The sequence below is a fragment of the Triticum aestivum genome, chromosome 2A, assembly GCF_018294505.1.
Source record: "Triticum aestivum cultivar Chinese Spring chromosome 2A, IWGSC CS RefSeq v2.1, whole genome shotgun sequence".
Lineage (NCBI taxonomy): Eukaryota > Viridiplantae > Streptophyta > Magnoliopsida > Poales > Poaceae > Triticum > Triticum aestivum.
Genome location: NC_057797.1, coordinates 733,271,337 through 733,293,582, shown reverse-complemented (window position 1 = coordinate 733,293,582; position 22,246 = coordinate 733,271,337). Strand labels below are relative to the sequence as shown.

At 47.1% G+C, this 22,246-nt stretch overlaps 4 protein-coding genes across 6 annotated transcripts; 1 reads left to right on the top strand and 3 right to left on the bottom strand.

Annotated features, from left to right (window-relative positions):
* Window positions 1-4,573: 4,573 nt before the first annotated feature.
* On the top strand, window positions 4,574-5,516 carry LOC123186294 (uncharacterized). Its single transcript, XM_044598077.1, has 2 exons — window positions 4,574-4,836; window positions 5,046-5,516. The coding sequence occupies exons 1-2, from the start codon at window positions 4,639-4,641 to the stop codon at window positions 5,214-5,216; spliced, it is 369 nt and encodes a 122-aa protein (XP_044454012.1). The 5' UTR covers window positions 4,574-4,638; the 3' UTR covers window positions 5,217-5,516.
* Window positions 5,517-6,354: 838 nt separating this feature from the next.
* LOC780676 (glutamine synthetase leaf isozyme, chloroplastic) lies at window positions 6,355-11,360 on the bottom strand. The gene is made up of 14 exons (XM_044603379.1): window positions 10,457-11,360; window positions 10,053-10,341; window positions 9,527-9,566; window positions 9,217-9,320; window positions 9,062-9,110; window positions 8,834-8,940; window positions 8,664-8,751; window positions 8,424-8,552; window positions 8,215-8,289; window positions 7,851-7,904; window positions 7,741-7,778; window positions 7,184-7,343; window positions 7,032-7,092; window positions 6,355-6,776 (listed from the first exon to the last, which is right to left on the bottom strand). The coding sequence occupies exons 2-14, from the start codon at window positions 10,289-10,291 to the stop codon at window positions 6,637-6,639; spliced, it is 1,284 nt and encodes a 427-aa protein (XP_044459314.1). The 5' UTR covers window positions 10,292-10,341; window positions 10,457-11,360; the 3' UTR covers window positions 6,355-6,636.
* On the bottom strand, window positions 11,251-14,418 carry LOC123190683 (uncharacterized). The gene is made up of 4 exons (XM_044603378.1): window positions 14,070-14,418; window positions 13,734-13,967; window positions 12,093-13,304; window positions 11,251-12,000 (listed from the first exon to the last, which is right to left on the bottom strand). Exons 1-4 carry the CDS (start codon window positions 14,327-14,329, stop codon window positions 11,376-11,378), a joined length of 2,331 nt encoding a protein of 776 aa, XP_044459313.1. The 5' UTR covers window positions 14,330-14,418; the 3' UTR covers window positions 11,251-11,375.
* A 2,284-nt stretch (window positions 14,419-16,702) lies between these two features.
* On the bottom strand, window positions 16,703-21,043 carry LOC101290619 (probable protein phosphatase 2C 45). Of its 3 annotated transcripts, XR_006496487.1 has the most exons (9): window positions 20,758-21,043; window positions 19,179-19,306; window positions 18,722-18,820; window positions 18,473-18,628; window positions 17,836-17,922; window positions 17,666-17,757; window positions 17,362-17,436; window positions 17,041-17,274; window positions 16,703-17,007 (listed from the first exon to the last, which is right to left on the bottom strand). XR_006496487.1 is itself a non-coding variant. In XM_044603380.1 (8 exons), the coding sequence occupies exons 1-8, from the start codon at window positions 20,823-20,825 to the stop codon at window positions 17,125-17,127; spliced, it is 855 nt and encodes a 284-aa protein (XP_044459315.1). In that variant the 5' UTR covers window positions 20,826-21,043; the 3' UTR covers window positions 16,703-17,124. The 3 variants fall into 3 exon arrangements, 1 of the variants encoding a protein (XP_044459315.1); XR_006496486.1 differs by having other exon boundaries at window positions 17,041-17,436; XM_044603380.1 differs by having other exon boundaries at window positions 16,703-17,274.
* Window positions 21,044-22,246: the final 1,203 nt, after the last annotated feature.

Sequence of the window (22,246 nt, the reverse complement as noted above, 5' to 3'; positions counted from 1 at the left end):
ACATAAAGCTCTCCTAAATCCCAAATGGCATCGATTTCCTATCTATTAAGCCCCTTGGGGTCAACCTTGGCGAGCCCAGCTTTCGCTGGCTCTAGCTCCTTTAAGAGATCTTTATTCTCTTTTCGAGAAGTTTGTGTTAAACACAACAACAAAAAATTCACACGGATATCGATCCTTAATTCGGCCACCCGTGCCCACATTAAGGCTCGGGGGCTACTAGGCTTCGCACTCATTATTTATAAATATTAAAGGGGGACATCGATCCCCTAATCTGGTGTTGCCACCCGACCAGTGTCTCGGGGGCTACTGCGTTGCCTGTTCAGTGCAGAAAATTCAAAGTGCTTAGTGTTCGGCTTGACCGAACTATGGGCAAACGCGTCTTCGGACAACAATAGGTACCATCTGGACCTATCTGGCGTCAAGTTAATATATTGCGGCAACTTCTCAAAACCCTCTCTCAAGGGCCCGTTCGCCGATCACTATTATCTCTAATATATTATACTGCGTTTCTATTCCTACATATGCTGCCGAGCTAGGAGTTGATCCTCAGGCCGATTTTGCAAATCGACCTGAGTCTTAGGGGCTACCGGGATCAGCAGTTTTATGTTTTCCTTCAGGTGCACCTCGGGTTTAGACCAACACACACCTTAAGGGCTACCGGATATACATATACTGGCTATATATCTCAGCAGAGAGTAAATTGCACCAATCAAAAATATTCACAAAAATCAGCCCGTGGTCAGGGTGGTGCACCACCTCGGAAGCAGTCCGACATAAAAGCTCGGGCGCCAGTGGCTGGCTCCATAAAGGGCATTTCCGGCATTAAGCTCGGCTGAATTCGTTCAATCTTTTAAAAGACCAAGGTAGTTTACGACACCTCGGACGCTGACCATCGTTGGAGCTCGGAAGTGGTTCGGCATAAAGCCCGGATTCGAATGGCTCGTTCCATAGAGAACTTTTCAACGTTAAACTCGGATAACCTCCTTCAAAAAAATTCAAGCCAAGGTGATGTATGACACCTCGGATATAGTCTGGCATTGGAGCTCGGATATAGTCCAGCGTTGGTGCTCGGCTGCAAAAGATATCTCGAATGCAGTCCGACGTTGGAGCTCGGATGCAAGAGGACACCGTCGCACGGGAACAACTTCAAACCCGACGTGTGGCGTGAAAAATAATCCTAAGGCATTGATAAAGGCCGAGAACTTAAAGGGGCTCCTCAGATACCCGATGTGTAAACACTTCGGATTCACTTCTGCGATCCTCAAGATCGAAGACGAGAAGATTTGTTGAACCAGTTTTCAAGACCGACGACCGAAGATGAAGAACAGTTCGGAAGGATCGAGGAGCGTCCCCAACTTGAAGACCGGTTCAGGGGGCTACTGACGGTGTCTTGGACTAGGGGGTACTCACCACATCCTATCCTGACCAGGTGGATCGGGCCAAGGACCCCCATGGCATTTCACTCATGGGCCACTTCGGGCAGCCCATGCCTCATACAAGGAGTATTCCACAAGACTTGGTGATCAAGACAAGGACTCCTCTCCACCAACGTATTCGGCTAGGACTCTTGTTATCCTAGGCCTCTGGTGCATTATATAAGCCAAGGCCAGGCTAGTCGATAGATTATTATGACAATCATACAAGCTAGACTTCTAGGATTTAACCATTACGATCTTGTGGTAGATCAACTCTTGTATTCATCAAGATCAATCAAGCAGGAAGTAGGGTATTACCTCCATAGAGAGGGCCTGAACCTGGGTAAATATCGTGTCCCCTGTCTCCTGTTATCATCGACCTTAGACGCACAGTTCGGGACCCCCTACCCCAGATCCGCCGGTTTTGACACCGACAACATCTCCCCATGTGCTCTCAGACATCCGTAGGTACTCGTCCCATGAATCAGCGGCCATACCATATGCAAGCATCCGGAGTGCAGCCGTGCTCTTCTTGTAACTAGAGAAGCCAATTGTTTCCACGACATCCTTTAGGATGAAGTAGTCATCGTAGGACCAGACACCATGGTACAAACGATCGAAGACAGTCTTGCGGATCCAAAAACTCCGACGAAAATGGTCAACAAATAGTGTATCGGGGGCAAAGTAGTCAACCATAAGTGTCAAATGCCCACACGCCCTGTTGCGGTTGAGCACTCGATGACCCTTGATCAAACCCTTGAAATTGAGAACATGCTCCTTCGCACGCTCGGCATCTTCAAGGACTGCCTGCATCATCGCCATCTCATCGGAGTACTACTCAACATAATGCTCGTATATGTACTCCAAATCGGAATTCATTAAGGGACAATTGTTTTCAGCTCCGACGATTCATCAAACAGTTGCCAGGCACGGTAGAGGATGCTACCTGGGGGCGTTTGGAAGACAGGGGGTTGAACGGAGACGGAGGAGAAGTGGCGAAGAGCCCTGATGGAGTGCTAGAGGTGACGGAGACGTAGATTTCTGGCAGGGGTGTGGCATAGTGGCCGGGGTGGTGGAGTGACGGCGGCGGCAAGAGAGAAAGAACGAAGGATAGGAAATGGGGAGGATGGAGTCGTGGGGTCCGGGAAGGGTTTTTGGTGGGCCTGGGGTGTCGGATTCCTATGTCTCGCGAGTCCGGACTCCCGCAAAGCTTCCCCACTTTTGTCTCCATTTTGCAGGAGAAACTGCGTCCGGACCGATGCAGACCCGCGTTGGATGGCTCCCGTGGTCCGGACGGATGTGGGCAGTTTGCGGGTCTGCCTTGGAGATGCCCTTAGGCCCTATATATATGGATGGAGGAAGTAGTACTAATGTGTTTCGATATCAGGGCCCTGCGCAGTTACCGGATATCTTTTTTAGGGCTATAGCTAAGCTTTATTGATTATAGTCCACATGAAGTGGTACACAAAAAGGATCATGGGAATGGATGAACCATAAATGTCACCCCTAATCAAGAGTGTTTGAAAACTTAACTAACTATCTCCATCAGTGTTTGATGCCCAACCTTCAAAAATAAACTTACAACTAACTATCATACCTTCCATTTTTCTAAGTTTTCCCCACCTATTTTCTTGTACAAATATTCATGGATTACTACAGCTCCATCTGCAACTCCACCGCACCATATACCACATGTAACTTCTCAATGTTGAAATATGTGTATTCTCACCCAGAGGTGATCATACAATATTTTGCTTTCCCTCGCGCGTAGGTGCTTAGGCCAACATTTTCCTCCCCTCCAAGCTCCATTGATTAGACCATAGATTCGCCACCCCCCTAACCTGCCGCTCCTATGGCTGGTGGCGGGTAGGAGAATCACGGTGCCTCGATTCTAGCTAGTAGTTTAGGTTAGGGTCTTTTGGTCCTCGGGGGAGCGGCGCTCGGACAGATGGTGGCGATTCATCTTCGAGCTGGGATTCAGAGCCTCGATCCTCCTCAAATTTGTGCATCGGGACAGAGTCGACAGAGATCTGGCGTAAATTCCTCGTTGTCTCCTTTGGGGGGAGGGGGTAAGGGAGAGAATAGGGTTTCTTGTTTGTACGTGCACAAAAGGGGGATATGTTTCAGGCACTTTAGATCAATTCAAGAGTCCAACCACTACAACTGCGGTTCCAAGGTGGGGCGTTGATCTTAAGCAGCCCTAGGAAAAAGGCTCGAAGCTTGCGAGCTAAGCAAGTAGCTCGCGCCTTGGCTCGAATCCTCTCGAACTCAAATAATAACTAGTCGAGCCAACCTTTAGTTTAAGATCGTTTATAGACCGAGTTAAACGAGACAATTTCACGAGTACTCATGTAACTCGTTAGACTCGGTACAAAAGATCAGCCACTCAACTCCCTGCGTCCTAGGCGCACAACACAAGGCTCAACCGCCCGGGAGACTCATACATCGCACGCGACTATTTCTCTCCTTCCATCCCCAGTGAAGTTATAGATGACCGATTCCCCTCTTGTCTTCTCTGTTTATTTTACCTGTGAAACGCGATGGCGGCAGTACCGTGTGTATGCCGCAACCCCACCTCTTCGGCCAGCGGCCTGCGCTTCTGAGGTGCGTTCGTCGGACACTCCCCGGCAACACTGCTCATCTCCTCCTTATCTTCCTTTAGTTCCTCTACTACTGATCTATGCTTGCATTCTTCTGTCTGACTTGTTGATGTTACCGAAGCTCGTACATACTTACAATTGTTTATGAACATTGTACATGCTCATTATGTACATGTTACATTCCCAAGTAATCGTTTTTATTATATTTGTAAGATTTTTTGTTCGTATCTTTAACAAGCTTATAACAAGCTAAACGAGCCAGCTTGTGAGTTATACAAGTCGAGCCAATCTTGAATTTGACCTCGTTATAGTAACGAGTCGAGTCGAGCCGAGCTACCTCGTTAATGAAACGAGCCGGCTTGACTCGGCTCAAATTCCAGCCCTAATCCTTAGGGACAAGGAATACTTTTTGACTGTTATCGACAATGTCATGCCGACTCCAAGCCGATTATGACATTTTTTCTTCAAATGGGGCCTAGTTTGAAAATATGCCTAAGCCGAGGTGCCATTATGCATTTTGTGCAACCCTCGCCGATGTGTGTCTGGTAAAGACACCGATGAGAGAGCGTTCTACAAGAGCTTCCTCCTCTCCATTATTGTCAGCTGCCACAGGCACCACCACCATGGAAAAGCTGCTCACCGTAGTGTGTGTTTCAAGCCTTCTTCTAGCCACTCTCGCGGACGACGCCTCCTCCAGATCTTCTCTTCAGCACCCCTCCCCGGACAGTCTACAAGGTCGTGTTCTAGGTCGCAGAGGCAGAGAGGAACCGGCACACCACCACCATTACCGGCGTGAAGGCGACCACGAGGAGCAGCATGAGGTCAGTTCATTTTGCCCCCACCAAGAAATTCAGAGACCCCAAAACAGAGTTTCCCGTGTAATTTGAGCAGAGACTCTGCAGCTGTTATTCAGCTGTGTACCTGTCTCTGAACGAAGCACGCACCATTTTCTGCTCAGAAGAAATTTGTTTTGTTCAGAAGAAAATGTATGGCACCATCAGAGTTTTTTGACGACGAAGCACAAGTGCAGGTTGTGCCTATGGGAGTGGAGAGTGTTGAAGAGAGGAGGAAGGCGGGCTGGAGGAACGAGGACGAGGAGGCGGTTGCGACGGAAGGGCTGATCTCCAGCGCGGACTACAGCGGCGTGGCCATGCACGGCCACAGCTCCCCGCCGGCGCACAAAAAGCACCCCAGGCCATAGGCCTTCCGCCTCCGGATATTATTCAGTTCGTGTGTAATCTTGTCCGGTTCAGTTTCCAGTTCTTTGTGCCTTTAGCAAAGTAAGTAGGCCGGTTTCACGGAATTGGGGTATCGGGAGCTCCTCGCCGTCTCTGTAAAAGATGCCAAGTCCACGATTTTATATGGATCTTCCTTAAAAAGAAAAATCGAGATACATAGTTGTGCCTTTGTTGCTTGAGGCCGGGATGGGTGTGTACTCATTGTGCTTGTATCCCCTTGATGCTTCATTTCAAATTAATAAAATACACCCTTTATCGGAAAATTACTTGTGCCTTTGTTGATTCAGTAGCTGTTTGTTGGGGATTGGCTCCGGGCGGCACTCGATGATCCGTGGGGTGCACCGTGCACCCAGCAGGTTCAACACCACCAAACGCAGAACGCACGGCACAGGCACTCCACATACATAGGGCAAAGCACGGTGAAGTGTGCACGGGTGGGAAACCTGGGAGCCATGGCAGCCAAAATCAGTAGGCGTTTCAGATAGCAGCTTCTTCACTACTTTTCTATCAAGTTCAGTATCTGCAGCAGGGCACGCTCGCTGTGCGCTCCGTGCGTTCAGGGAGCAGGCCAGCTGCACGACTTCGTCCGTGGGATGGCACAGGCATTGTGGAGTTAGCTGCAAGCTATGCAGCAGTACGGTACGATCTGTTTTACTGAATAAATAAAAGGAAAATAAGAGCATAAAAGCAGAGCAGAACTTTGCGCTGCATGATTCCTTGTCTCGTTTCTTCAGAGCTGAGAGACAGAGAGAAAGAGAGGGCCGTCCGGCAACGGAGCGACCATCTGCAAACGGACCGCCCTCCTCCACAATGGTCATAGCACTATAGCAGCGTCTGGCAGCCTGGGGACACTGAGATCTACAAACGGCCCAAGTTTTCCTTTCGAGCAACAGGCAAGAGCTCTGTCTTTTCATTAAGAAGAAGATAAGCTAACTTGGTCAGAGCCCATTGATTTTTGTATTGATTCACGGATCAAGAGAGATCGTTGATATCAGGCACAACTCAGAAAGAACTATCAAGATGGCCGAAAACCGATACGCCTGCGACAAGCGCACACACGCCGGGCCCAAGGCTGCGCACCAATCGAGCAGACGGACCAAGTTGAAAGCAGCACAAAGAAAAATCCTTTGTGTGATTCATTATCCTTATAATAACGTAGTTCTCCGAATGGACTCAGGTACAGGGATTGTACAGACCCAACAGATCAAATGGACTCAGTTCAAGCGAAAAAACATGCGGAGCGGTTCTACAAACCGTGAAGATTTTGTACAGACAGTGCCCCGACGGAACCACAGGATCAACAAGAATGGACGACGGACGAACAGCCTCGCCACCGCCGATTTATTTTCTTTTCCCCAGAAGAATTCGGCCTTTTCAGGTCCTTCATACCTTCAGCGCCAGCTTCTTGGCAGCGAGGGCCTCCGCCTCGAGGGTCGGCTCCCACAGGATCGTGGTCTCGGCCAGCAGCGCCGTCACGGTGTACGGGTCCATGTTCGACGCCGGGCGACGGTCCTCCAGGTATCCTGTTGGGCAACAAGGTATCGTTTACAGTTCAAAGATGCAGATTACCAAGCTACGGCACATAGGTGCCAGCAGACTACCAGTATAATATATGCAAGAGGTTTATTTGAATTTTATTTGGGTTGTCATAATTCCTTTTCTGCTCCGCAAGAATTAGGCTTGCCCAATGTACTTGAGTTTTATTTGGGACATCATAATTCTTTTTCTGCATTCCCAACCATTGCAATTAGTTTTGCAGAACAAGGGGGAGCAAATACCTTTGCCCTTTGCCTCGGTCTCTCGGCCCACACGAATAGAGCAGCCACGGTTCGCAACACCCTGATAAACAAAGTGTTTTGATTAGCACACCATGTAAATAAACAGGAAGGAAAACACAACTAATATAAGAAAAGGTTTGCTCCACCCATACCCATGAGAAGTCTGAAATGCTAGCTGTCTCGTGTAGCCCTGTCAACCTCCGCTCGTTCCCTTCACCATATGCGGCTATGTGCAAGTCATGGCGAAGTGAAAGGTTCAGGATTGCCTTCTTGATCACGTCGAAACCTCCATCTTCGCGCATGCTCAGTGTACTACATTTGCAACAACAAGAAAAGATTGTTGTTTCTCACTCGCAAATTAAGGACAAGCTGTATCAACCAATTGAGAAAACTACTCCATAAGTTAGAAATGAAGTGTAGTAAATACATGTCTATTCTGAATAACAGTTGATAACAATTTAAAAAATAATCAACACTGCACATTCAGGCCCTGTTTGAAATACCTTAGTATTTGAAGGAACATTGTCTGTTAGTATCAGCATATGTTTTCTTCCCACAAAATCTCCATTGTATTTACTTCAATACAGCTATAATAGGTTTTCTGATGTTTATTTAATATATACAGGTTTCTCAAAAAAAAATACACACGGCAAGATATAATTGTAGAAGTTATGCAGGATAAATAAATATTAACAGAAAAAAGTGGAACCTGTAATTTGTGTGGCAGCCAGCTCCATTCCAGTCACCCTACATAAGATCAATCTTCAGATTACCAAGTTCTAATATATAAATTGCTACAAACATCTTATAGGAATATACCTGGATTGGTTTTGGGTCAAGGGTGAGCACCACACCAGCTTGCTCCGTGATTCTCTGATTACGGTGAGTAGGATGATAATTAGAAGTGCTTACCAATGGGAAAATTGATAACAGCAAAAGGATGATCACTTGGTCAGTTATCGGATCTGATGTTTTAGTGAAAACTGGTTTTATGGTATTTAAGAAGGGAATTCTTCAGGGTGTCAGAATAAATCATAAACTCACAGCACATGCACCTACCGAGTCTACGATAATGTAACAAACCAGTCGACTTTTTAACCATATTCTCATAAATAAGAGCAAAAAAAACCAAAGTTCTGTGATATCAGGCCATCACGGAACAATGGATAATTGTTCGAAGTACCTCGAGAATGTATCTTGAAGCCCATATGTGGTCTCCCGCATCAATACCAACGCTAGGTCCAACCTGGTACTCCCACTGCATGAATACAGGTTGTGAATTTTCACTTATTAAACAGTTCGATTTTCTTTTAAAAGAAGAGGTCAAAAACATCACACTGATTCACACATAACAAGAATAATACATGCACCCATATAAATAAGGAGGCATACCTGACCAGGCATGACCTCCCCGTTTGTTCCACTGATTTCAATTCCCGCGTAAAGGCAGGCCTTGTAGTGAGCATCGGATATGTCACGGCCAAATGACTTGTCTGATCCTACGGCGCAGTAGTATGGACCCTGCAACATTTCAGCACAAATATTACTACTCGGTTGTGTTTAATGAAGTGTATATTTCAGTTAGCCTGAGATTAATTGTCATCTGGTAAATCAAGCCTCTTGATGCAGTACCTGGGGGCCAGGGTACCCTCCAACAGGCCAGCCAAGAGGCCAGTTCACATCCCTCTGCATCAGAGTGTACTCCTGTTCGATTCCAAACCTAGAAAAGCAAATGTTTCAACTTCGTGTGCAAACAATAGCAGGCTTTTATATAGGCAGAGGTTCTCAAATGCACTAGTTACCATGGCACTTGTGCAGTGACCTTGGGGTCACTGAAGATTTGTGCAGCCATGTGTCGCTTGTTAGTAGGGATGGGTTCCCCTTGTGGCGTGTAGGTGTCACAGATAACCTGAAAAAACCAAATCCCGTATTAACTAACATGCCAAAATACACATGTAACCAGTAAAAGTGACCACTACTATTAATCATTTATTCATGATTAGCATAAAGCACGTCCAGATGAAAGGTACCAGGATGTTGTTGCCTCCTCGGAATGGGTCCTTGAATATGGCCTGTGGGCTGAAAGCAGGGCAGAAAAACATGAACAGAGTTAGCAAAAGCCAAAATCCAGAATACTCTGTATGTGCAAGGCTGAAGAACACATGGACAGCAATTTCCCCCTTACTATAGAATGACTTCACTGTCTTCTCCAGGAGCCTGCCCGGTGCTCGATCCGTCATAATTCCATTTGGGTAGCTCTGACGGGTCCTCCACTGGCTTCGAAATCGTCTGAAACAGTAGCATTGCATTTTCTTGTCAGCAGCAAAAATAGAAAGTAGAGCAAACAGTACTCCGCAGTGAACTGCTCATCCCCTAAAACTTCTGGAGAAAATGATGGCTGCTCATCCCTATAAGAACGCTACAGAGCGAGTACAAAGTATGTATGCAAGGAAACATCGATAACTGTGATGACCATCACGCTATCGAACGCGTACCCTTGATTTGCTTCTGAGGTCAATTCCAGATCCTCCAACCCTGCAGAATGCGAAGAAAGAAAGAAAAAGAGAAAAGGTCAGATTTGTTAACAGTAAAATGCTACTAGAAACATAATAGTGGTGCATGCCATGCCATGACAGGATCGACTCCTGGTTGCACCCCAAAAGTGGGGTGTCCAGTCCCCTGCATCTTATTCAAGTGCCGGAACTAAAAAGGCAAAAGCAGTGAGTGAGTCGTCACAAATCACCCACCAGGCCTTGAAAGCTTTTCCTAATATTAGCAGTGAGTATCGACTTTAAGGGTGCAAATCCGCACTGCACTGCTCCCTCCGTGCTAATCTAATCTAATCTAGTGTAATCCCGTGAAAGTGCCGTCTTGGCCTATCCCAAGGTGCTACTACCACAGTAGTACCACTGTGCTCTCATGGAAGTCAATCAATCAATCTATGGAAGCGAAGATTGATGCGCCTGACGAGAAAACAGCGGCGACATTTGCGGCGAAGGGCGCGTAGCAGTGCGCGCGTACCAGATGTACTCGGCGATGATCTTGTCGGTGAAGGGCGTGGTGTCCATGTCGAGCAGCTGCTGCATCCTCTGGATGACGCCGGTGGTCTCCGGGCCGAGGGCCAGCACCTTGAAGCCGGAGGTGGCACGGGCGGTCCTCCTGACGCCCCACACCCTGCCCGCGGGCTGCCTCGCCGGGACGGCCGACCTGCCCCGCACGCCCACCTGGCACTGCATCGCCGGCACCACCGCCTGCGCCATCGCCGCTGCTTACTTACTTACTCCGCCGCCGCCTTCCCCTTCAGCGCTAGCTGATCAACCAAACCAAAGCAGCGCCATTGCGGTCGATCAGCGAATGAACGCAACAGAGATTGAAGAAGCCGGGTGCTCCAAGAAGCATTGCATCGAGGAGTCCGCGGCACTCACCAGAGAGACGGACAAGGACGCGGACGAGACGAGGGAGGAGAGGATGGAGGGAAGGGGAGGCGACCTTGCTCGAAATATTATTTATATTTATGGGAGCGGAGGCCGGTGGTACAAGTAATTTAGATTGCGGGGGAGATTCTAGTGGCCGCGGCGCGGGCAGTGGCATCTGGCTCTTGATTAGGCGATAGGGCTCTGGGTGGACGAGATTTGAGGCGCCCCTTGCAGCCGCACCGGAGGCAAACCGGGCCAGAAACCAAGCGCCGTCTGCCCAAAGAAGGCACACACATCTCGGATAGAGTTTACAATGTTCCTTCCCTCTGGCTCCGGATATGAAATGAAAGATGCGGCTGCCTCTCCTTGTCACGTCCGTCTCCCGCCCCAGCCCAAGCGACCTCTCCAACCAAACCCAGCCAGATGCATCAGAGCGGAGCAAGACCTGCACTGCACCGCAACGCAAGCAAACTATGTGCTGTGCGGCGTGCGTGTCTCATTGACCCCGGGGCCAATAATTGGGGGTGTAGCCGTATAGGATGATGGATGGATGGACCCCTTTGTCAGGTGCAGCATGTCTTTGCGCCGGGTGGCCTGTCATGGGGGCACCCTAGCTTGGTCCACTTCCAGTCGGGCTGCCCGGTGCCGGGGACGGACGGACTAGCAGTGACACTGTGACAGCGCCCAGCAGCAGCGGTAGCACACATGGGCTGCCTGTACTTTTGGCCCTGCCTTCTTGTGCAAGTGCAACCACACTAGTAGCCTAGCAGGCGAGTTTATCCTCCGTCGTAGAACGGCAAAAGTGGAAACCACAAACTACTCCAGGTTGCACGACCGAGTTAACAACCAGTGATGCAACGGTCACCGCCTTCGCAGTGTGTGTACAGGACAAACTGCTCGGCAAAAATGGGGGGGAACTCTGGAGCAGTTACCCTCCATGCTTCCCGTGCAACGCAAGCATGCCCTTGGCGTACCGCGTCCGACCCGCCCGATACAAAACGAGCAGCGCCTCGAACTCGCTGCAAGCGTCGTCGTACATGGCACGCCTACAGAACCTTGACTTGAAATCGGCGAAATCGGCTGAGGCTCGCTCACGATCGGAGCTGAACATGTCAAGAAGCTCTTCCAAGGGCCCCAGGACGTCGCAGAAGCCGATCCTGCTGCTGCGACCGTGCTGCTGCTGCTGCTGTGGGAGATGCCGGAGCCAGCACATCCACTGGAACGGCTCATCGTTCCTCTCCTTGACCGCGAGCTCAACCGACCTCAGCGCATCCTCAAAGCCGCAGTTCCTGTCGATGTTGTCGAGTATCTCGTCGAAGATTGACCTATGGCTGCTTCGGACAGACTTACTGGATGATGGGAGCTTTGCCGCAACCATGCACGTCTTCCTGAGTGTAGGATCCTTGTCCGAGAGCAACCTGATGGCCACATGCAGCAGGAGAGCAAACAATGGAGCTTGTTCTTCCATCCTGGACTCGACAGATCCAGAGCTCCCCACAAGTTTCTGCTCCTCCAACCAGCAGTGAAGAGCAATGTGTGTGAACCCTTCCCACCTGTAACAAAGGTAGAGAAATGGTCAGAAACAGAACCTCTAGACATGCAAGCCAGGAATGCCTTTTATATTTTAGACAGGAAGAATACTCACTCAAAGGGTAGCTCGACCTCGATGGCAAGGGTCAAATGGAGCGAGTAATTGGCGGATGCATTGACTTCAGATTCACCTTCGTCAATGTCAGTGCAAGCCTCGTGCACATGGCCTCTAGGAACATACATTATGTCTCCTTCACGTAAAACTTCCACCCTTCCACCACGATCATCCACCAAGCCATCTAAAGAGTGAAAAGGTTCATATAATCTAGGCAGAATTGACTTTGTATTGGGCCAAATCTTCCATTTCTTGCGTCCAAGTAGTTGCCAAACAAGCACACAGTGGTCATCATAGTGCCGGGCCAGACCTTGAGATCTTGGGGGTGAGAAGTATATGTTGGCCCCTACAGAAGGCTGACCAAATAGATCAGCTAGAGCAGAAGCTATAGCAGCAACCTTTTCAGACCGAAACTCCATGCCACGCAAGGCGATTGAGAAACCATTCCTGATTGCGCCCTTACATTTTTCAACAAATGCAGTTGCATCTGGGAAGACTGTTCCATCATCAAAGAAATGCTCCTCTATCCCAGATCCTGTTGAGGTCTGATCTGGTGTTCTCACGACTCTTACATCTTGCCTATACTTCACAGCAGCACCCAAGGAATCATGAACCTCATCGAGAAAGGAATTTATGTTGAGTTCATCCGAAGCAATAGCAGGGCAAGAAACAAGGTCCTGTATGAATGACTCAATGATAGCATCAGGTGTTCTAAGATCAAAAGCGTTATGCAATGCAGTGAACACAGCATCCCCCTCCAGACCACTTTGTTTCTTCCTGTACAAATAAGGTGAGTTTTCCCAGTACATCAGGGCAAACTTTTCAAAGTCAGATTCCGTTTGTCCAAAAAAGCTTTTTCTGACTTCATCAGGTTCCAGGTGGGCTGGATAAGCAAGATCCATCGAAAGCCTAAAAATAGCTTCAGATATCTCATATGGTCTGCTTTGAAGTTGATCCTTCCCGTTGCTGCAGTCAGCTGATGACTGTAAGAGTCTAACTTTGCTCCATACTTCATACAACAAATGCATAACTTTTCTAACTAGCTCCTGTTGAAGATTGTGTAACTTGTCGACTTTACAGGAGTTCACCATGAGCACCACTGTGTCAATGATCAAGTTCAAACATTTACTTGGCTCTGAAACCCTTGCTTGGCACCCGGTGCTCCCGCCACCGACAGCCCCAGAAATAGATTCCACCTGAGAAAATAGATACCTAAAGGAAATCAATTCCACTGACTGGAGATATTCAGGAAGTACAAGCAAAATAGTATCTCTTTCACCATTAAAACAGACTGCAATGCTAGGCTTCTAGATATAGTCAGAAAATGCAGAGTTAGATTATCATATGACAATAATTGCTGGCTGCATGGTTTTATGCCAAATCACTGCAGTCGCTTAATGTACAGATAGCTTAAGTAGTGAAGATGAAGGTTGGTTTTCACCCTTCTGGAGTTTATTCGCACTTCCACATATTCAAAATCTTCAGTGGGAAAACAGGGTAATGCATGAACACAACGAAAATTCAAGGATATACTACAATTTAAATCACTTTTCACTGGATCTCTGGAAGACGATTCATAGCAATCAGACAAACTAGAAGCTATGTTATGCTTTAACCTAGAACAGCAGGTTGGATGCTCACAATAGCCTCGGCAGAACAGGTGAGCCCGAGAGGTGCTCCCTGCCAATTGAAGACGCCGAGAGGTCCATCACGGCATTGCAGGCAGCCTCGGCCACTCGCTGGCTGCCACTCCCCAACGCCCGCGCCAAGCCACTGGCGATCCCGCCGTCGGATGCCAGCGCCTCGCCGGCCTCCATGGACTGCAGCGCCGCCGCGCCCATCACCTCGCAGCTCAGCGCGGCCACGGAGTGCGAGCTGCATCACAAATCGCAAAACAAATTAACTGAGCAGGCTAAGACCGAGAGTGCATTGCTGCGAGAACAGAAAAAAAAAAGGAGAGGGCTCCCCTTTCGGTACCTGGAGGTGAGGAGGAGCGGTAGGAGCGCGACCAGGGGTCCGGGGAGAGGGGATAGCGGCGGCGGCGGCGGCGAGCGGGGGAGAAGGCGGCGCAGGAGGCGCGCGGCGGTGGCGGCGGAGGAGGCGCGTTGGTTCGGCCCGGTGGCTGGCGCGACGGCCGCGAGGAGGATGGGGAAGACGTCGCGGTCGAACGAGGCGGCCGCCTCGCCGCCGCTCCTCTTCCTCCTCTTCTTCTTCCTCGCCCCGTCGGGATTCCCCATTCCCGGCGTCTCGCGACGGCTCGTGGCGGAGGCTGCGCGGCGACGGGGATTGCGGAAACGTGAAGCGTTATGCCGTGTTGCCTCTTGGTTGGCGGATACTGTGCTGCCTCGTGAGATTACGCTTTCTTCGAGAGCTGGCTGGTTTCAAGGGTAGCGCCAACGCAGTTGGACCTAAATTCATGGGGAATTACTGATGTTTTACGGACTCCTTCCTAACTACTCCCTTCATTTCATAATATAAGAGTGTTTTTGAAATATACTAATGTAAAAAACGCTCTTATATTACGGGACGGGGCTAGTAATTCTCTCCCCCTCTGGATTTCATGGGGTGGGCCTTTCCTTCACCTATTTCCAATCCTAAAGCTAGCTACATGCCAGCCATCCCGTTAATTTCATTGGGAGATCCTCGCATTACTCCTTTTTCAAACATGTCTTCCTTAAACCGAACCAGGCTGGTGAAGTTGGGCATGATGGGAAAGGCGAAACAACACGAGGGCCAGTTCGGAATTGAATTACTTCCTCCGTTCCTAAATACTCCCTCCGTTCCTAAATACTTGTCTTTCTAGGCATTTCAACAAGTGACTACATACGGAGCAAAATGAGTGAATCTACACTCTAAAACATGTCTACATACATCCGTATGTAGTAGTCATTTGAAATGTCTAGAAAGACAAGTATTTAGGAACGGAGGGAGTATAAGTCTTTATAGAGATTTCACCATGGACTACATACAAAGCAAAATGAGTGAATCTAGACTTTAAAATGCATCTACATATATCTGCATGTGATCCATAGTGATCTCTACAAAGACTTATATTTAGGAACAGAGGGAGTAATAATAGTTTAAAGAAGGCACGGAAGCCGGTGAAAAACAATCGATGCATTCAAACTTCAAACCGTACGGGCCGTATTAGACAAATCAACACTATGCTTGCGCAGCGCGTGGAGCAGTTAACAAGCTCAGCCTTTGCGATCATGCCATTTAATTAAGGTTACCCGGCATGTTTTCTATAGTTTATCCTCCAAAGCAGCAGAAAGAAGAGCCCCATCACCATCATTCAGCAGGACACCTACCACACGCGACACCTTGGGCGCCAAGAACACTTACCATTGGCTCTTGTTGCCTATAAAAACCGCCCCTTGCGCTTCTCCCTGTGCACCCGCAGCTCACTCACACACTGCAGTCCATGAAGCCTCGTTAGTTTATCCGATCCAGTAGCCTTCCCTCCCCGTGCCATAGCTTCTTGCAAGCTCTCCTTCCTCCTCCTCCTCTTCTGCATTCGCTTGTGTTTTTGGTCCGATCGCATGAGTTTCAATCGCATGGACCCTTAGTATATATAGATATCGTCTGTTTTGAGTTGCCAATTTGCTGTTGCTAAGTTCGGTTAGTGATGGTGGTATTTTCGTGTGGTTTTTGGCTTGGTTTGGCTTGGTTTGGTTTGGAGGACGATGATGGAAACAAACGAGGGCTCGCTCGCCGAACCTAACATGGCTCACTATGCCTTGATGATCAGAAATCGTGATGTGGACTGAGTTCTCCGTGCACACACTCATTTTCTTCTTCTTTCTGCTAAGAACACTTCAAAAACTCTGTTTTTTCTGGACTTCCTATACCTCTCTGTGATGTCGTTCTTACGGAGAATTGGACCACAATCCATAAGTTTTCCGTTTCAGAAATTTGCAGGGACTGCATGGGGTGGATAAAAAACTATCGAAAAAACTACTCCTCGGCTTTTATTCCGCCTGCTTTTGTTTGTGAAAATAAATCTGCTTGAACAGATCCCTGCGATTCATGGCGATGCGGTCAATTCTGAAGAAAAAAAAGATGCTAATTGTGATCCTCAAAAAATATCTTTATGTGATCAAAGATACTCAACCTTTTTTCCATGCAGGTTTCTTCTGGTCTAGATAAAAACCATGACGCCCATGGGAGCAACGCTGAAACTATACAGGACACGTCTGAAGGAGATAGGCATGCTACAATCCTGGGAGGACTAAATTCAGACATGCATGGTGGAGGCGTTGTCTGTGCCATCTTCTACTGGTCTGAAGCCTGAACCTGCCATTCTGTGTGTGGTTTAGCATCTTGTTTAGAAGAGGTCAAAATAGGATAGCACATCAACTGGCTAATTACAGTCGTATGGACTAGCTGCATGGTTGCATAGGGGGCCTCCGTGTATCAAGGACCTGTTGCCACTAGATTGTAATCATATTATCATGGAATAAAGTTCCCATTTTCCCCACAGAAAAAAAAACACAATGTACAAGGCCACTCATCAAAGTTTTTGTATGTACACAACACATTCCAGTAGAATTAAGTCTCCAGAGTCCACACACACACACACACACACACAATCCAATAAAACATCGAAATTAAGACCCATCTAACAACTCAATTATACTTGTCATTGCTCAATTTCAGTACAACAATAATCGCTTACCTTGAGAGAGTTATGGATATTACATCACACTCACACATGGTTTGGCAATCCACAACAAGATACAACACACTCATCAGACCCAACACCGTCCACGACTATAAACCACGATGAACGATCATCAGTTCATCACCAGCAAATTTATTGTTAAATCTAAGGCCTAGGGCACACTTCGTTCCTAAACTTTTGTTCTCATATCAGAGTACACTTTTCCTACTTCCAGTTTCTCTTCGTTTAAACCTTAAGAATCAATCTTTTCGCAAAAAAATAAACCTTAAGAATCAATCAAGGCATGTACGTGTGTCATCACAGTACAACATCCACTTGAGAAGTTGAGAGTAACTCTTCGCACCTGCTTTAAGCAGGCCCACTACTCCCTTGCCCGTGAAAGAAGCGCACGACGACGCAGGTTATGTTGTCGCTGCTCTCCCGCTTGTAGGCCTCCTGCAAGAGCCTCTTAGCAGCTTCCTCTGGGTCTTGTATTGACCGGGTCATATCGACAGCCTCCTGCATTAGAAACGTTGTGTAGAAAGGGCATATCAGACACGTGGAAAATGATACAGGTCTTGAAATCCTTCTGTTTTCTTGAATTACCTCGTTAGAGACCACATCCCACAGCCCATCGCTTGCAAGGATGAGAAACTCCAGGGACTCGTCAACGATTTCCTCCTATGACCCAGCAAAGCATTACTAAACACGATCATCATTTATAAAGGTGAATATAAAGAACAAAATTTCTTAAGCCCCTCAAGACGGCATATGCAGAAAGAGAAGTAAGTAGTTCTTTTATTGGTACAGTGACTCACAAAGAGTCATGAAGATGAATGCCTGCTTACATGCATATGCAGTTAGAGAGAGAAATAAAATGAGAAACATTAAACACCCCAAAAGTTCGTACCCGGATCTCTGGATCCACAACTACATACTGCTTTAAGAGCTTGTCACCAAAAGCGCGAGAAACAGCAAGTACACCACCAACACGCCATGTCCCTATGGAACAGAAAACCATCATTAGAAAGGCAATCATATCCCATCCAGATAATTTGAAGAGAGTGCAGTGCACAGTACCTGCCCACATAACAAAACCTCCAGCTTCTTCAATACGTTGCCGCTCATCTGTCTGATCAGGCTTGTGATCTTTCGAAACAGGTACAGCTGTAAAAACCAGTACACCCCATTAAGTGAAGAACTGATAAAAGTATTACCACTATTTTACTTCCCATCGCATTGATTTGCCATCAAAATAACTTGAGTCTATTAGCCTATTGACTAGTTTAGCGTGAAAGAAGAATACTGGCATCTACAGGCAAAAACAGCGCTTTCATAAAACGAGGCAAGCATTTAAGCCTTTAGGAAAGGCCTCCGTTAAAAACAAAATAATCATACATCCAGTCAAATACAAAATAATCGTATAACATGTTCTTAACTTTTACAAGCATGCACGAAAACATATTGTTGAGTAGATGTCTGTAAATGATGTGCTCTCAACCTCATAACACACATTTGTCCCATAATCAACTAAAACCTTAAAACCCAGTTACTAATGAAAAATATTGATCCATATTGTAATCATATAACTTTGTAGTAGGTTGGAAGTAGACCAAGTTTGTCCGTTCTGCCATATTCATTGAACAAGTCTTAAACGAAAATGCATGGTCTCAGAAAGTATGAAGTAAAAGCAATAAAAATATTGAATGTTGGTTACCATTTCCTGCCCTGCATATGATAGCCCTGGAGTCTCCAACATTTGCGACAAAGAGACGATCACCAACAAGTACAGCAGTTGATGCTGTTGACCCACACTGGTTTTGAGTACTGTCAGATTCCAAGAACTCACTGTCGGTACTTTTATAAGAATCATCTGCAGATAGCAATACAATGCAATGATTATGTTAGTTTTATTCACCCAACTCGGTAGTCGAGCGGATTAGTAACCAAAAGAACAAGGAGATACCTATAGCCACTTTTGTGTCACTCATGAACTTTGGATGCCTAAGAAGATGGCTGAAGAGGTTGTGTTTGACATACTCAGCTACTTTAGCACCACCATGACCTATAAAAATGAGCTGTGCATTTAGCAACCCTATTTGGAAGAAAATAGCAAATCTATTTGGCTTGTTCAACTTTAACTTCTTCATTGCGCCCCCTGTGCGTATTTTATATGTTCTTTTATCCATTAACCCCTTGATTAATGGTTTCTTTAGCCACAAAAACAACATACATTTGAAAGAGCAGAGAATTTTATGGTGCTAGCTACGCTATATTAGACAGATTAAAGTCCAACATAAGAAATATAAGTGTGATCTTTTGGCACATTGTGCCAAATGTGGAAAACGCCCTCTTATCGAAGTTCTAAGCTTAAATAAGAATTGGCCATGAACAAAAACTACGTGAAGAGAGATGATACATACCATCAAAAACTCCGAATAAACCAATAAGCTGTCCATCAACACTTTCAATTCTTGTCTCATAAAAGTCTTCCATGGAAGCCCTTTTACCCAGGGAGCTCGCATAACCATAGCTAAACCTACCATTCTGGCTGGCAGAAAAACAAATGAGAAATGCTGAGCAAACAGGTATAATAACTACACAGTAACAGCCCCAATTAACCGGTCTTTTAGCCGATAACAACATAACACAAATATGGAGTTGCTATATTACTAGAGATCCCATAGTACCATTCACAGAGTGGATACAAACATATCACTGCGTGTATCTGGATTGCACCACTACAATAGTCATATACTCGCGACAGTTCACTAGGAAGCAACTGCTACCAAAAATGTACTATCACCGAAAAATTTATTTGGAAGCAACCGCTATATATATGTGATTCCAGAAATGTTCCTCCAACCTGTACTGATCAGAGGTTGGCATTGGGAAGGACAAATAATTGAGCAGTTTTATGCGGCAACAGTCAACCACCAAACCAACCTGCCTAGTTAATGAATTGAGCAAAATTTGGGGGAGGCCATGGCCGCGAGCCAAAACATACATATCAGACAAGCAGAGCAGAGCAGGGCAGACTCGGGAAGGGGGTCTGAAACGCACCAAGCCAATAGGACAGAACCTATGCCATGTAGTATTAGCTTGCGGAGCCACAAACGATGAAATGTTGTCTAAAGGAGCTGCCATAGCATGATGAAACTACACATGACTAGACCATTTATGCAAACAAGTATTATGTTCGTGTTACAAAAGGAGCCTTAGGTGGCTATCATGACTCTGTGTGTGGCTGGTGGTTAAGTGCAGCTGAGCCGTGCCGGTTAAGATTACCAATGTCAACTAAAAGTACCGTCTGTGCCATTCATTAACCTGCTTCCCCTGATTCTGAACCAATAGAAATAAAAGGCATCATTAAGGTTGTCTCAAATCTTACACTAGCATTCCCAACAGGACATCCTGGGCTATTTACCATCTCAGAATGCCAAGGATTCATTTGATCTAGGCGCCGAATAACCATGGATTTACTCAAGACAACAAGGTATATACTTAGCTCACTAGCATAACTATTCAGTCTCCTTATGAGTTAGGTGTCTTGACGAACGAAATTAGGTGTTGAATGTCCTATTTAAATAAATAAAAAAGGCACAACTCCAGCCAAAATGCGTCAGTTCCAAAGCGCAAACACGATTTTTTTTTTGGATGACCAATACAACACCATCCTTGGTTATCCAAGGGCAGGTGGCCGAACGATTATGAACTACATAGAAGGGAAACACCTCCTCGCTCGTAGCAGCGAGATCACCAATACTCCATACGCTAAATCCGCGTGATGTTCCAGGCCGCCCATACGGCAAAATTGCGTGCCTGAACCGCAGTAACCGACGGGAACTACTGCATTTACCACCGCACGCCAGAGGCTGAGCCAGGGGCGTGCATGCGTCCCGAATCGAATCGAATTGACGACGAATCGGACTGCCACTAGAGCAATTCGAGCAGATCAAGCAGAGACAAAGGGCAAAAGAGATTCCGGGGGTGGCTCCCAACCTGAGGCCGCCGCCGCTGACGGGCGATCCGTCCGTGGGGTGGCCGATGACGGTGCTCAGGTACCCCATCCCCGCCGGGGGCCGAGGCCACTCACCGACCCGAGCAGAAAGGGGGGTGACGCGAATCGGCGGAGAAACGGGTCAAATTTGGGGGATTTGGGGGGAGCGGAGACGGAGGGCGAGGGATTTCTATAGTGGGCGCAAGCTGCTCCTCCTCCTCGCCTCGTCGTCGGCTTTCTTACACTTAGGCCCTCGGGGCAGCGCGTAATTACCTTGCTTTGCTGTCGGGCCCGTACCGCGTCGCGTCGCGTCGCATCGCATCACGCGGTGGAGTGGCGTGCGAGGCGCGACGACCGACCGACCGATCCCGGGCCCCTTTCACGTGGGAAGGGTTGGCGGTTCCATGCAGACGGGATTCTTCGACAAGATCGAGGATGGATCCACCGTCCAGAACCCGCAACCCCGAACGCTGCACGTCAGCCGGACATGCGCTTAACGGAATACTTTTTTTTTAACATCGATACAGACGCAAACGCTCATACAGACGCGCATACACTCATTCCTATGACGCACACACGCACATCCTACCTCTATGAGCACCTCCGAGAGACTGAGCCGGCATGTCATCTTGAAATTTACGAAGTCACCGTAGGCGCCTCGTCGTCGACGAAAACGTCTCCTCCTAATGAAAACGCATCGCTGAAATCCTGAAATAAATTTAGAAATAATGCAAATACTTTTTGGAGCGTTGGCATTTGCAGCCTCCACAAGTTGGTTCGCTAACGAAATACTTTTTGGAGCGTTGGCATTTGCAGCCTCTTTTTTGGGGTATATACGGGGCGAACGCGGGCGAACGAGGCGCTACGCTTTGATTCCTGGCCGTTTCAATGTAATCCCGTCCAATCCTGTGTTTTTGGCTGGTATTGATGTCAAGCTAGTCGTTTGGCGTCTGGATTTTTTTTTTGCATGGACTTTTCTAACGAGTGCAATGCACATTCTTTAGCCAAAAAAATCAATTCGGTTAGCGCCTGAATAAGCACCCCATGTCTTGGGGCAGCAGACTCCTCTACGTATTCAATTTTATTGTAGATGGCCTTATAGCATCTTCAGTAGGTGTCGCTATGATAAGGCATGATCACTTTTTACATCACGAAGTGCCAAAAAAAATGCTTCAATAGGTAATGCGCATGGCAAGCAACCAAGAGGGGGCCAAATTCATGCACGCTTGTGTATATATACATGAACATTGTTTTGGAACATGTGGAATTTCTTAAAAAGACATTAACACATTTTAGAATTACATGAACATTTTTTAAATAGATTGAACATTTTTTTAATTACGCTCATATTTTAAAAAATATGTGAAAACGTTCTTAATACTACATGAACAAATTTGCGAGAGGTGTGAACACTATTAACAATACACAAACATTCATAATAGGTTGAATTTTTTGTAATCACTTCATATTTTAAACATGTGAAACTTTTTA

Bases quoted from the DNA above. Each gene is read 5' to 3' on its own strand.
- LOC123186294 (XM_044598077.1), top strand. From the start codon at position 4,639: ATGGAAAAGCTGCTCACCGTAGTGTGTGTTTCAAGCCTTCTTCTAGCC. The intron at 4,837-5,045 runs GTCAGTTCATTT...GCACAAGTGCAG, and splicing joins ACCACGAGGAGCAGCATGAG to GTTGTGCCTATGGGAGTGGA.
- LOC780676 (XM_044603379.1), bottom strand. From the start codon at position 10,291: ATGGCGCAGGCGGTGGTGCCGGCGATGCAGTGCCAGGTGGGCGTGCGG. The intron at 9,567-10,052 runs GTACGCGCGCAC...CGCATTCTGCAG, and splicing joins ATCATCGCCGAGTACATCTG to GGTTGGAGGATCTGGAATTG. The intron at 7,344-7,740 runs GTTCCACTTTTT...TTGCAAATGTAG, and splicing joins GGCTGCCACACAAATTACAG to TACACTGAGCATGCGCGAAG.
- LOC123190683 (XM_044603378.1), bottom strand. From the start codon at position 14,329: ATGGGGAATCCCGACGGGGCGAGGAAGAAGAAGAGGAGGAAGAGGAGC. The intron at 13,305-13,733 runs GTGAGCATCCAA...GATTTCCTTTAG, and splicing joins CCTGTTCTGCCGAGGCTATT to GTATCTATTTTCTCAGGTGG. The intron at 12,001-12,092 runs GTGAGTATTCTT...CCTTTGTTACAG, and splicing joins GAGGTCGAGCTACCCTTTGA to GTGGGAAGGGTTCACACACA.
- LOC101290619 (XM_044603380.1), bottom strand. From the start codon at position 20,825: ATGGGGTACCTGAGCACCGTCATCGGCCACCCCACGGACGGATCGCCC. The intron at 18,629-18,721 runs GTATCTCCTTGT...TGCTATCTGCAG, and splicing joins TGACACAAAAGTGGCTATAG to ATGATTCTTATAAAAGTACC. The intron at 17,758-17,835 runs GTACTGTGCACT...TCTGTTCCATAG, and splicing joins AGGTTTTGTTATGTGGGCAG to GGACATGGCGTGTTGGTGGT.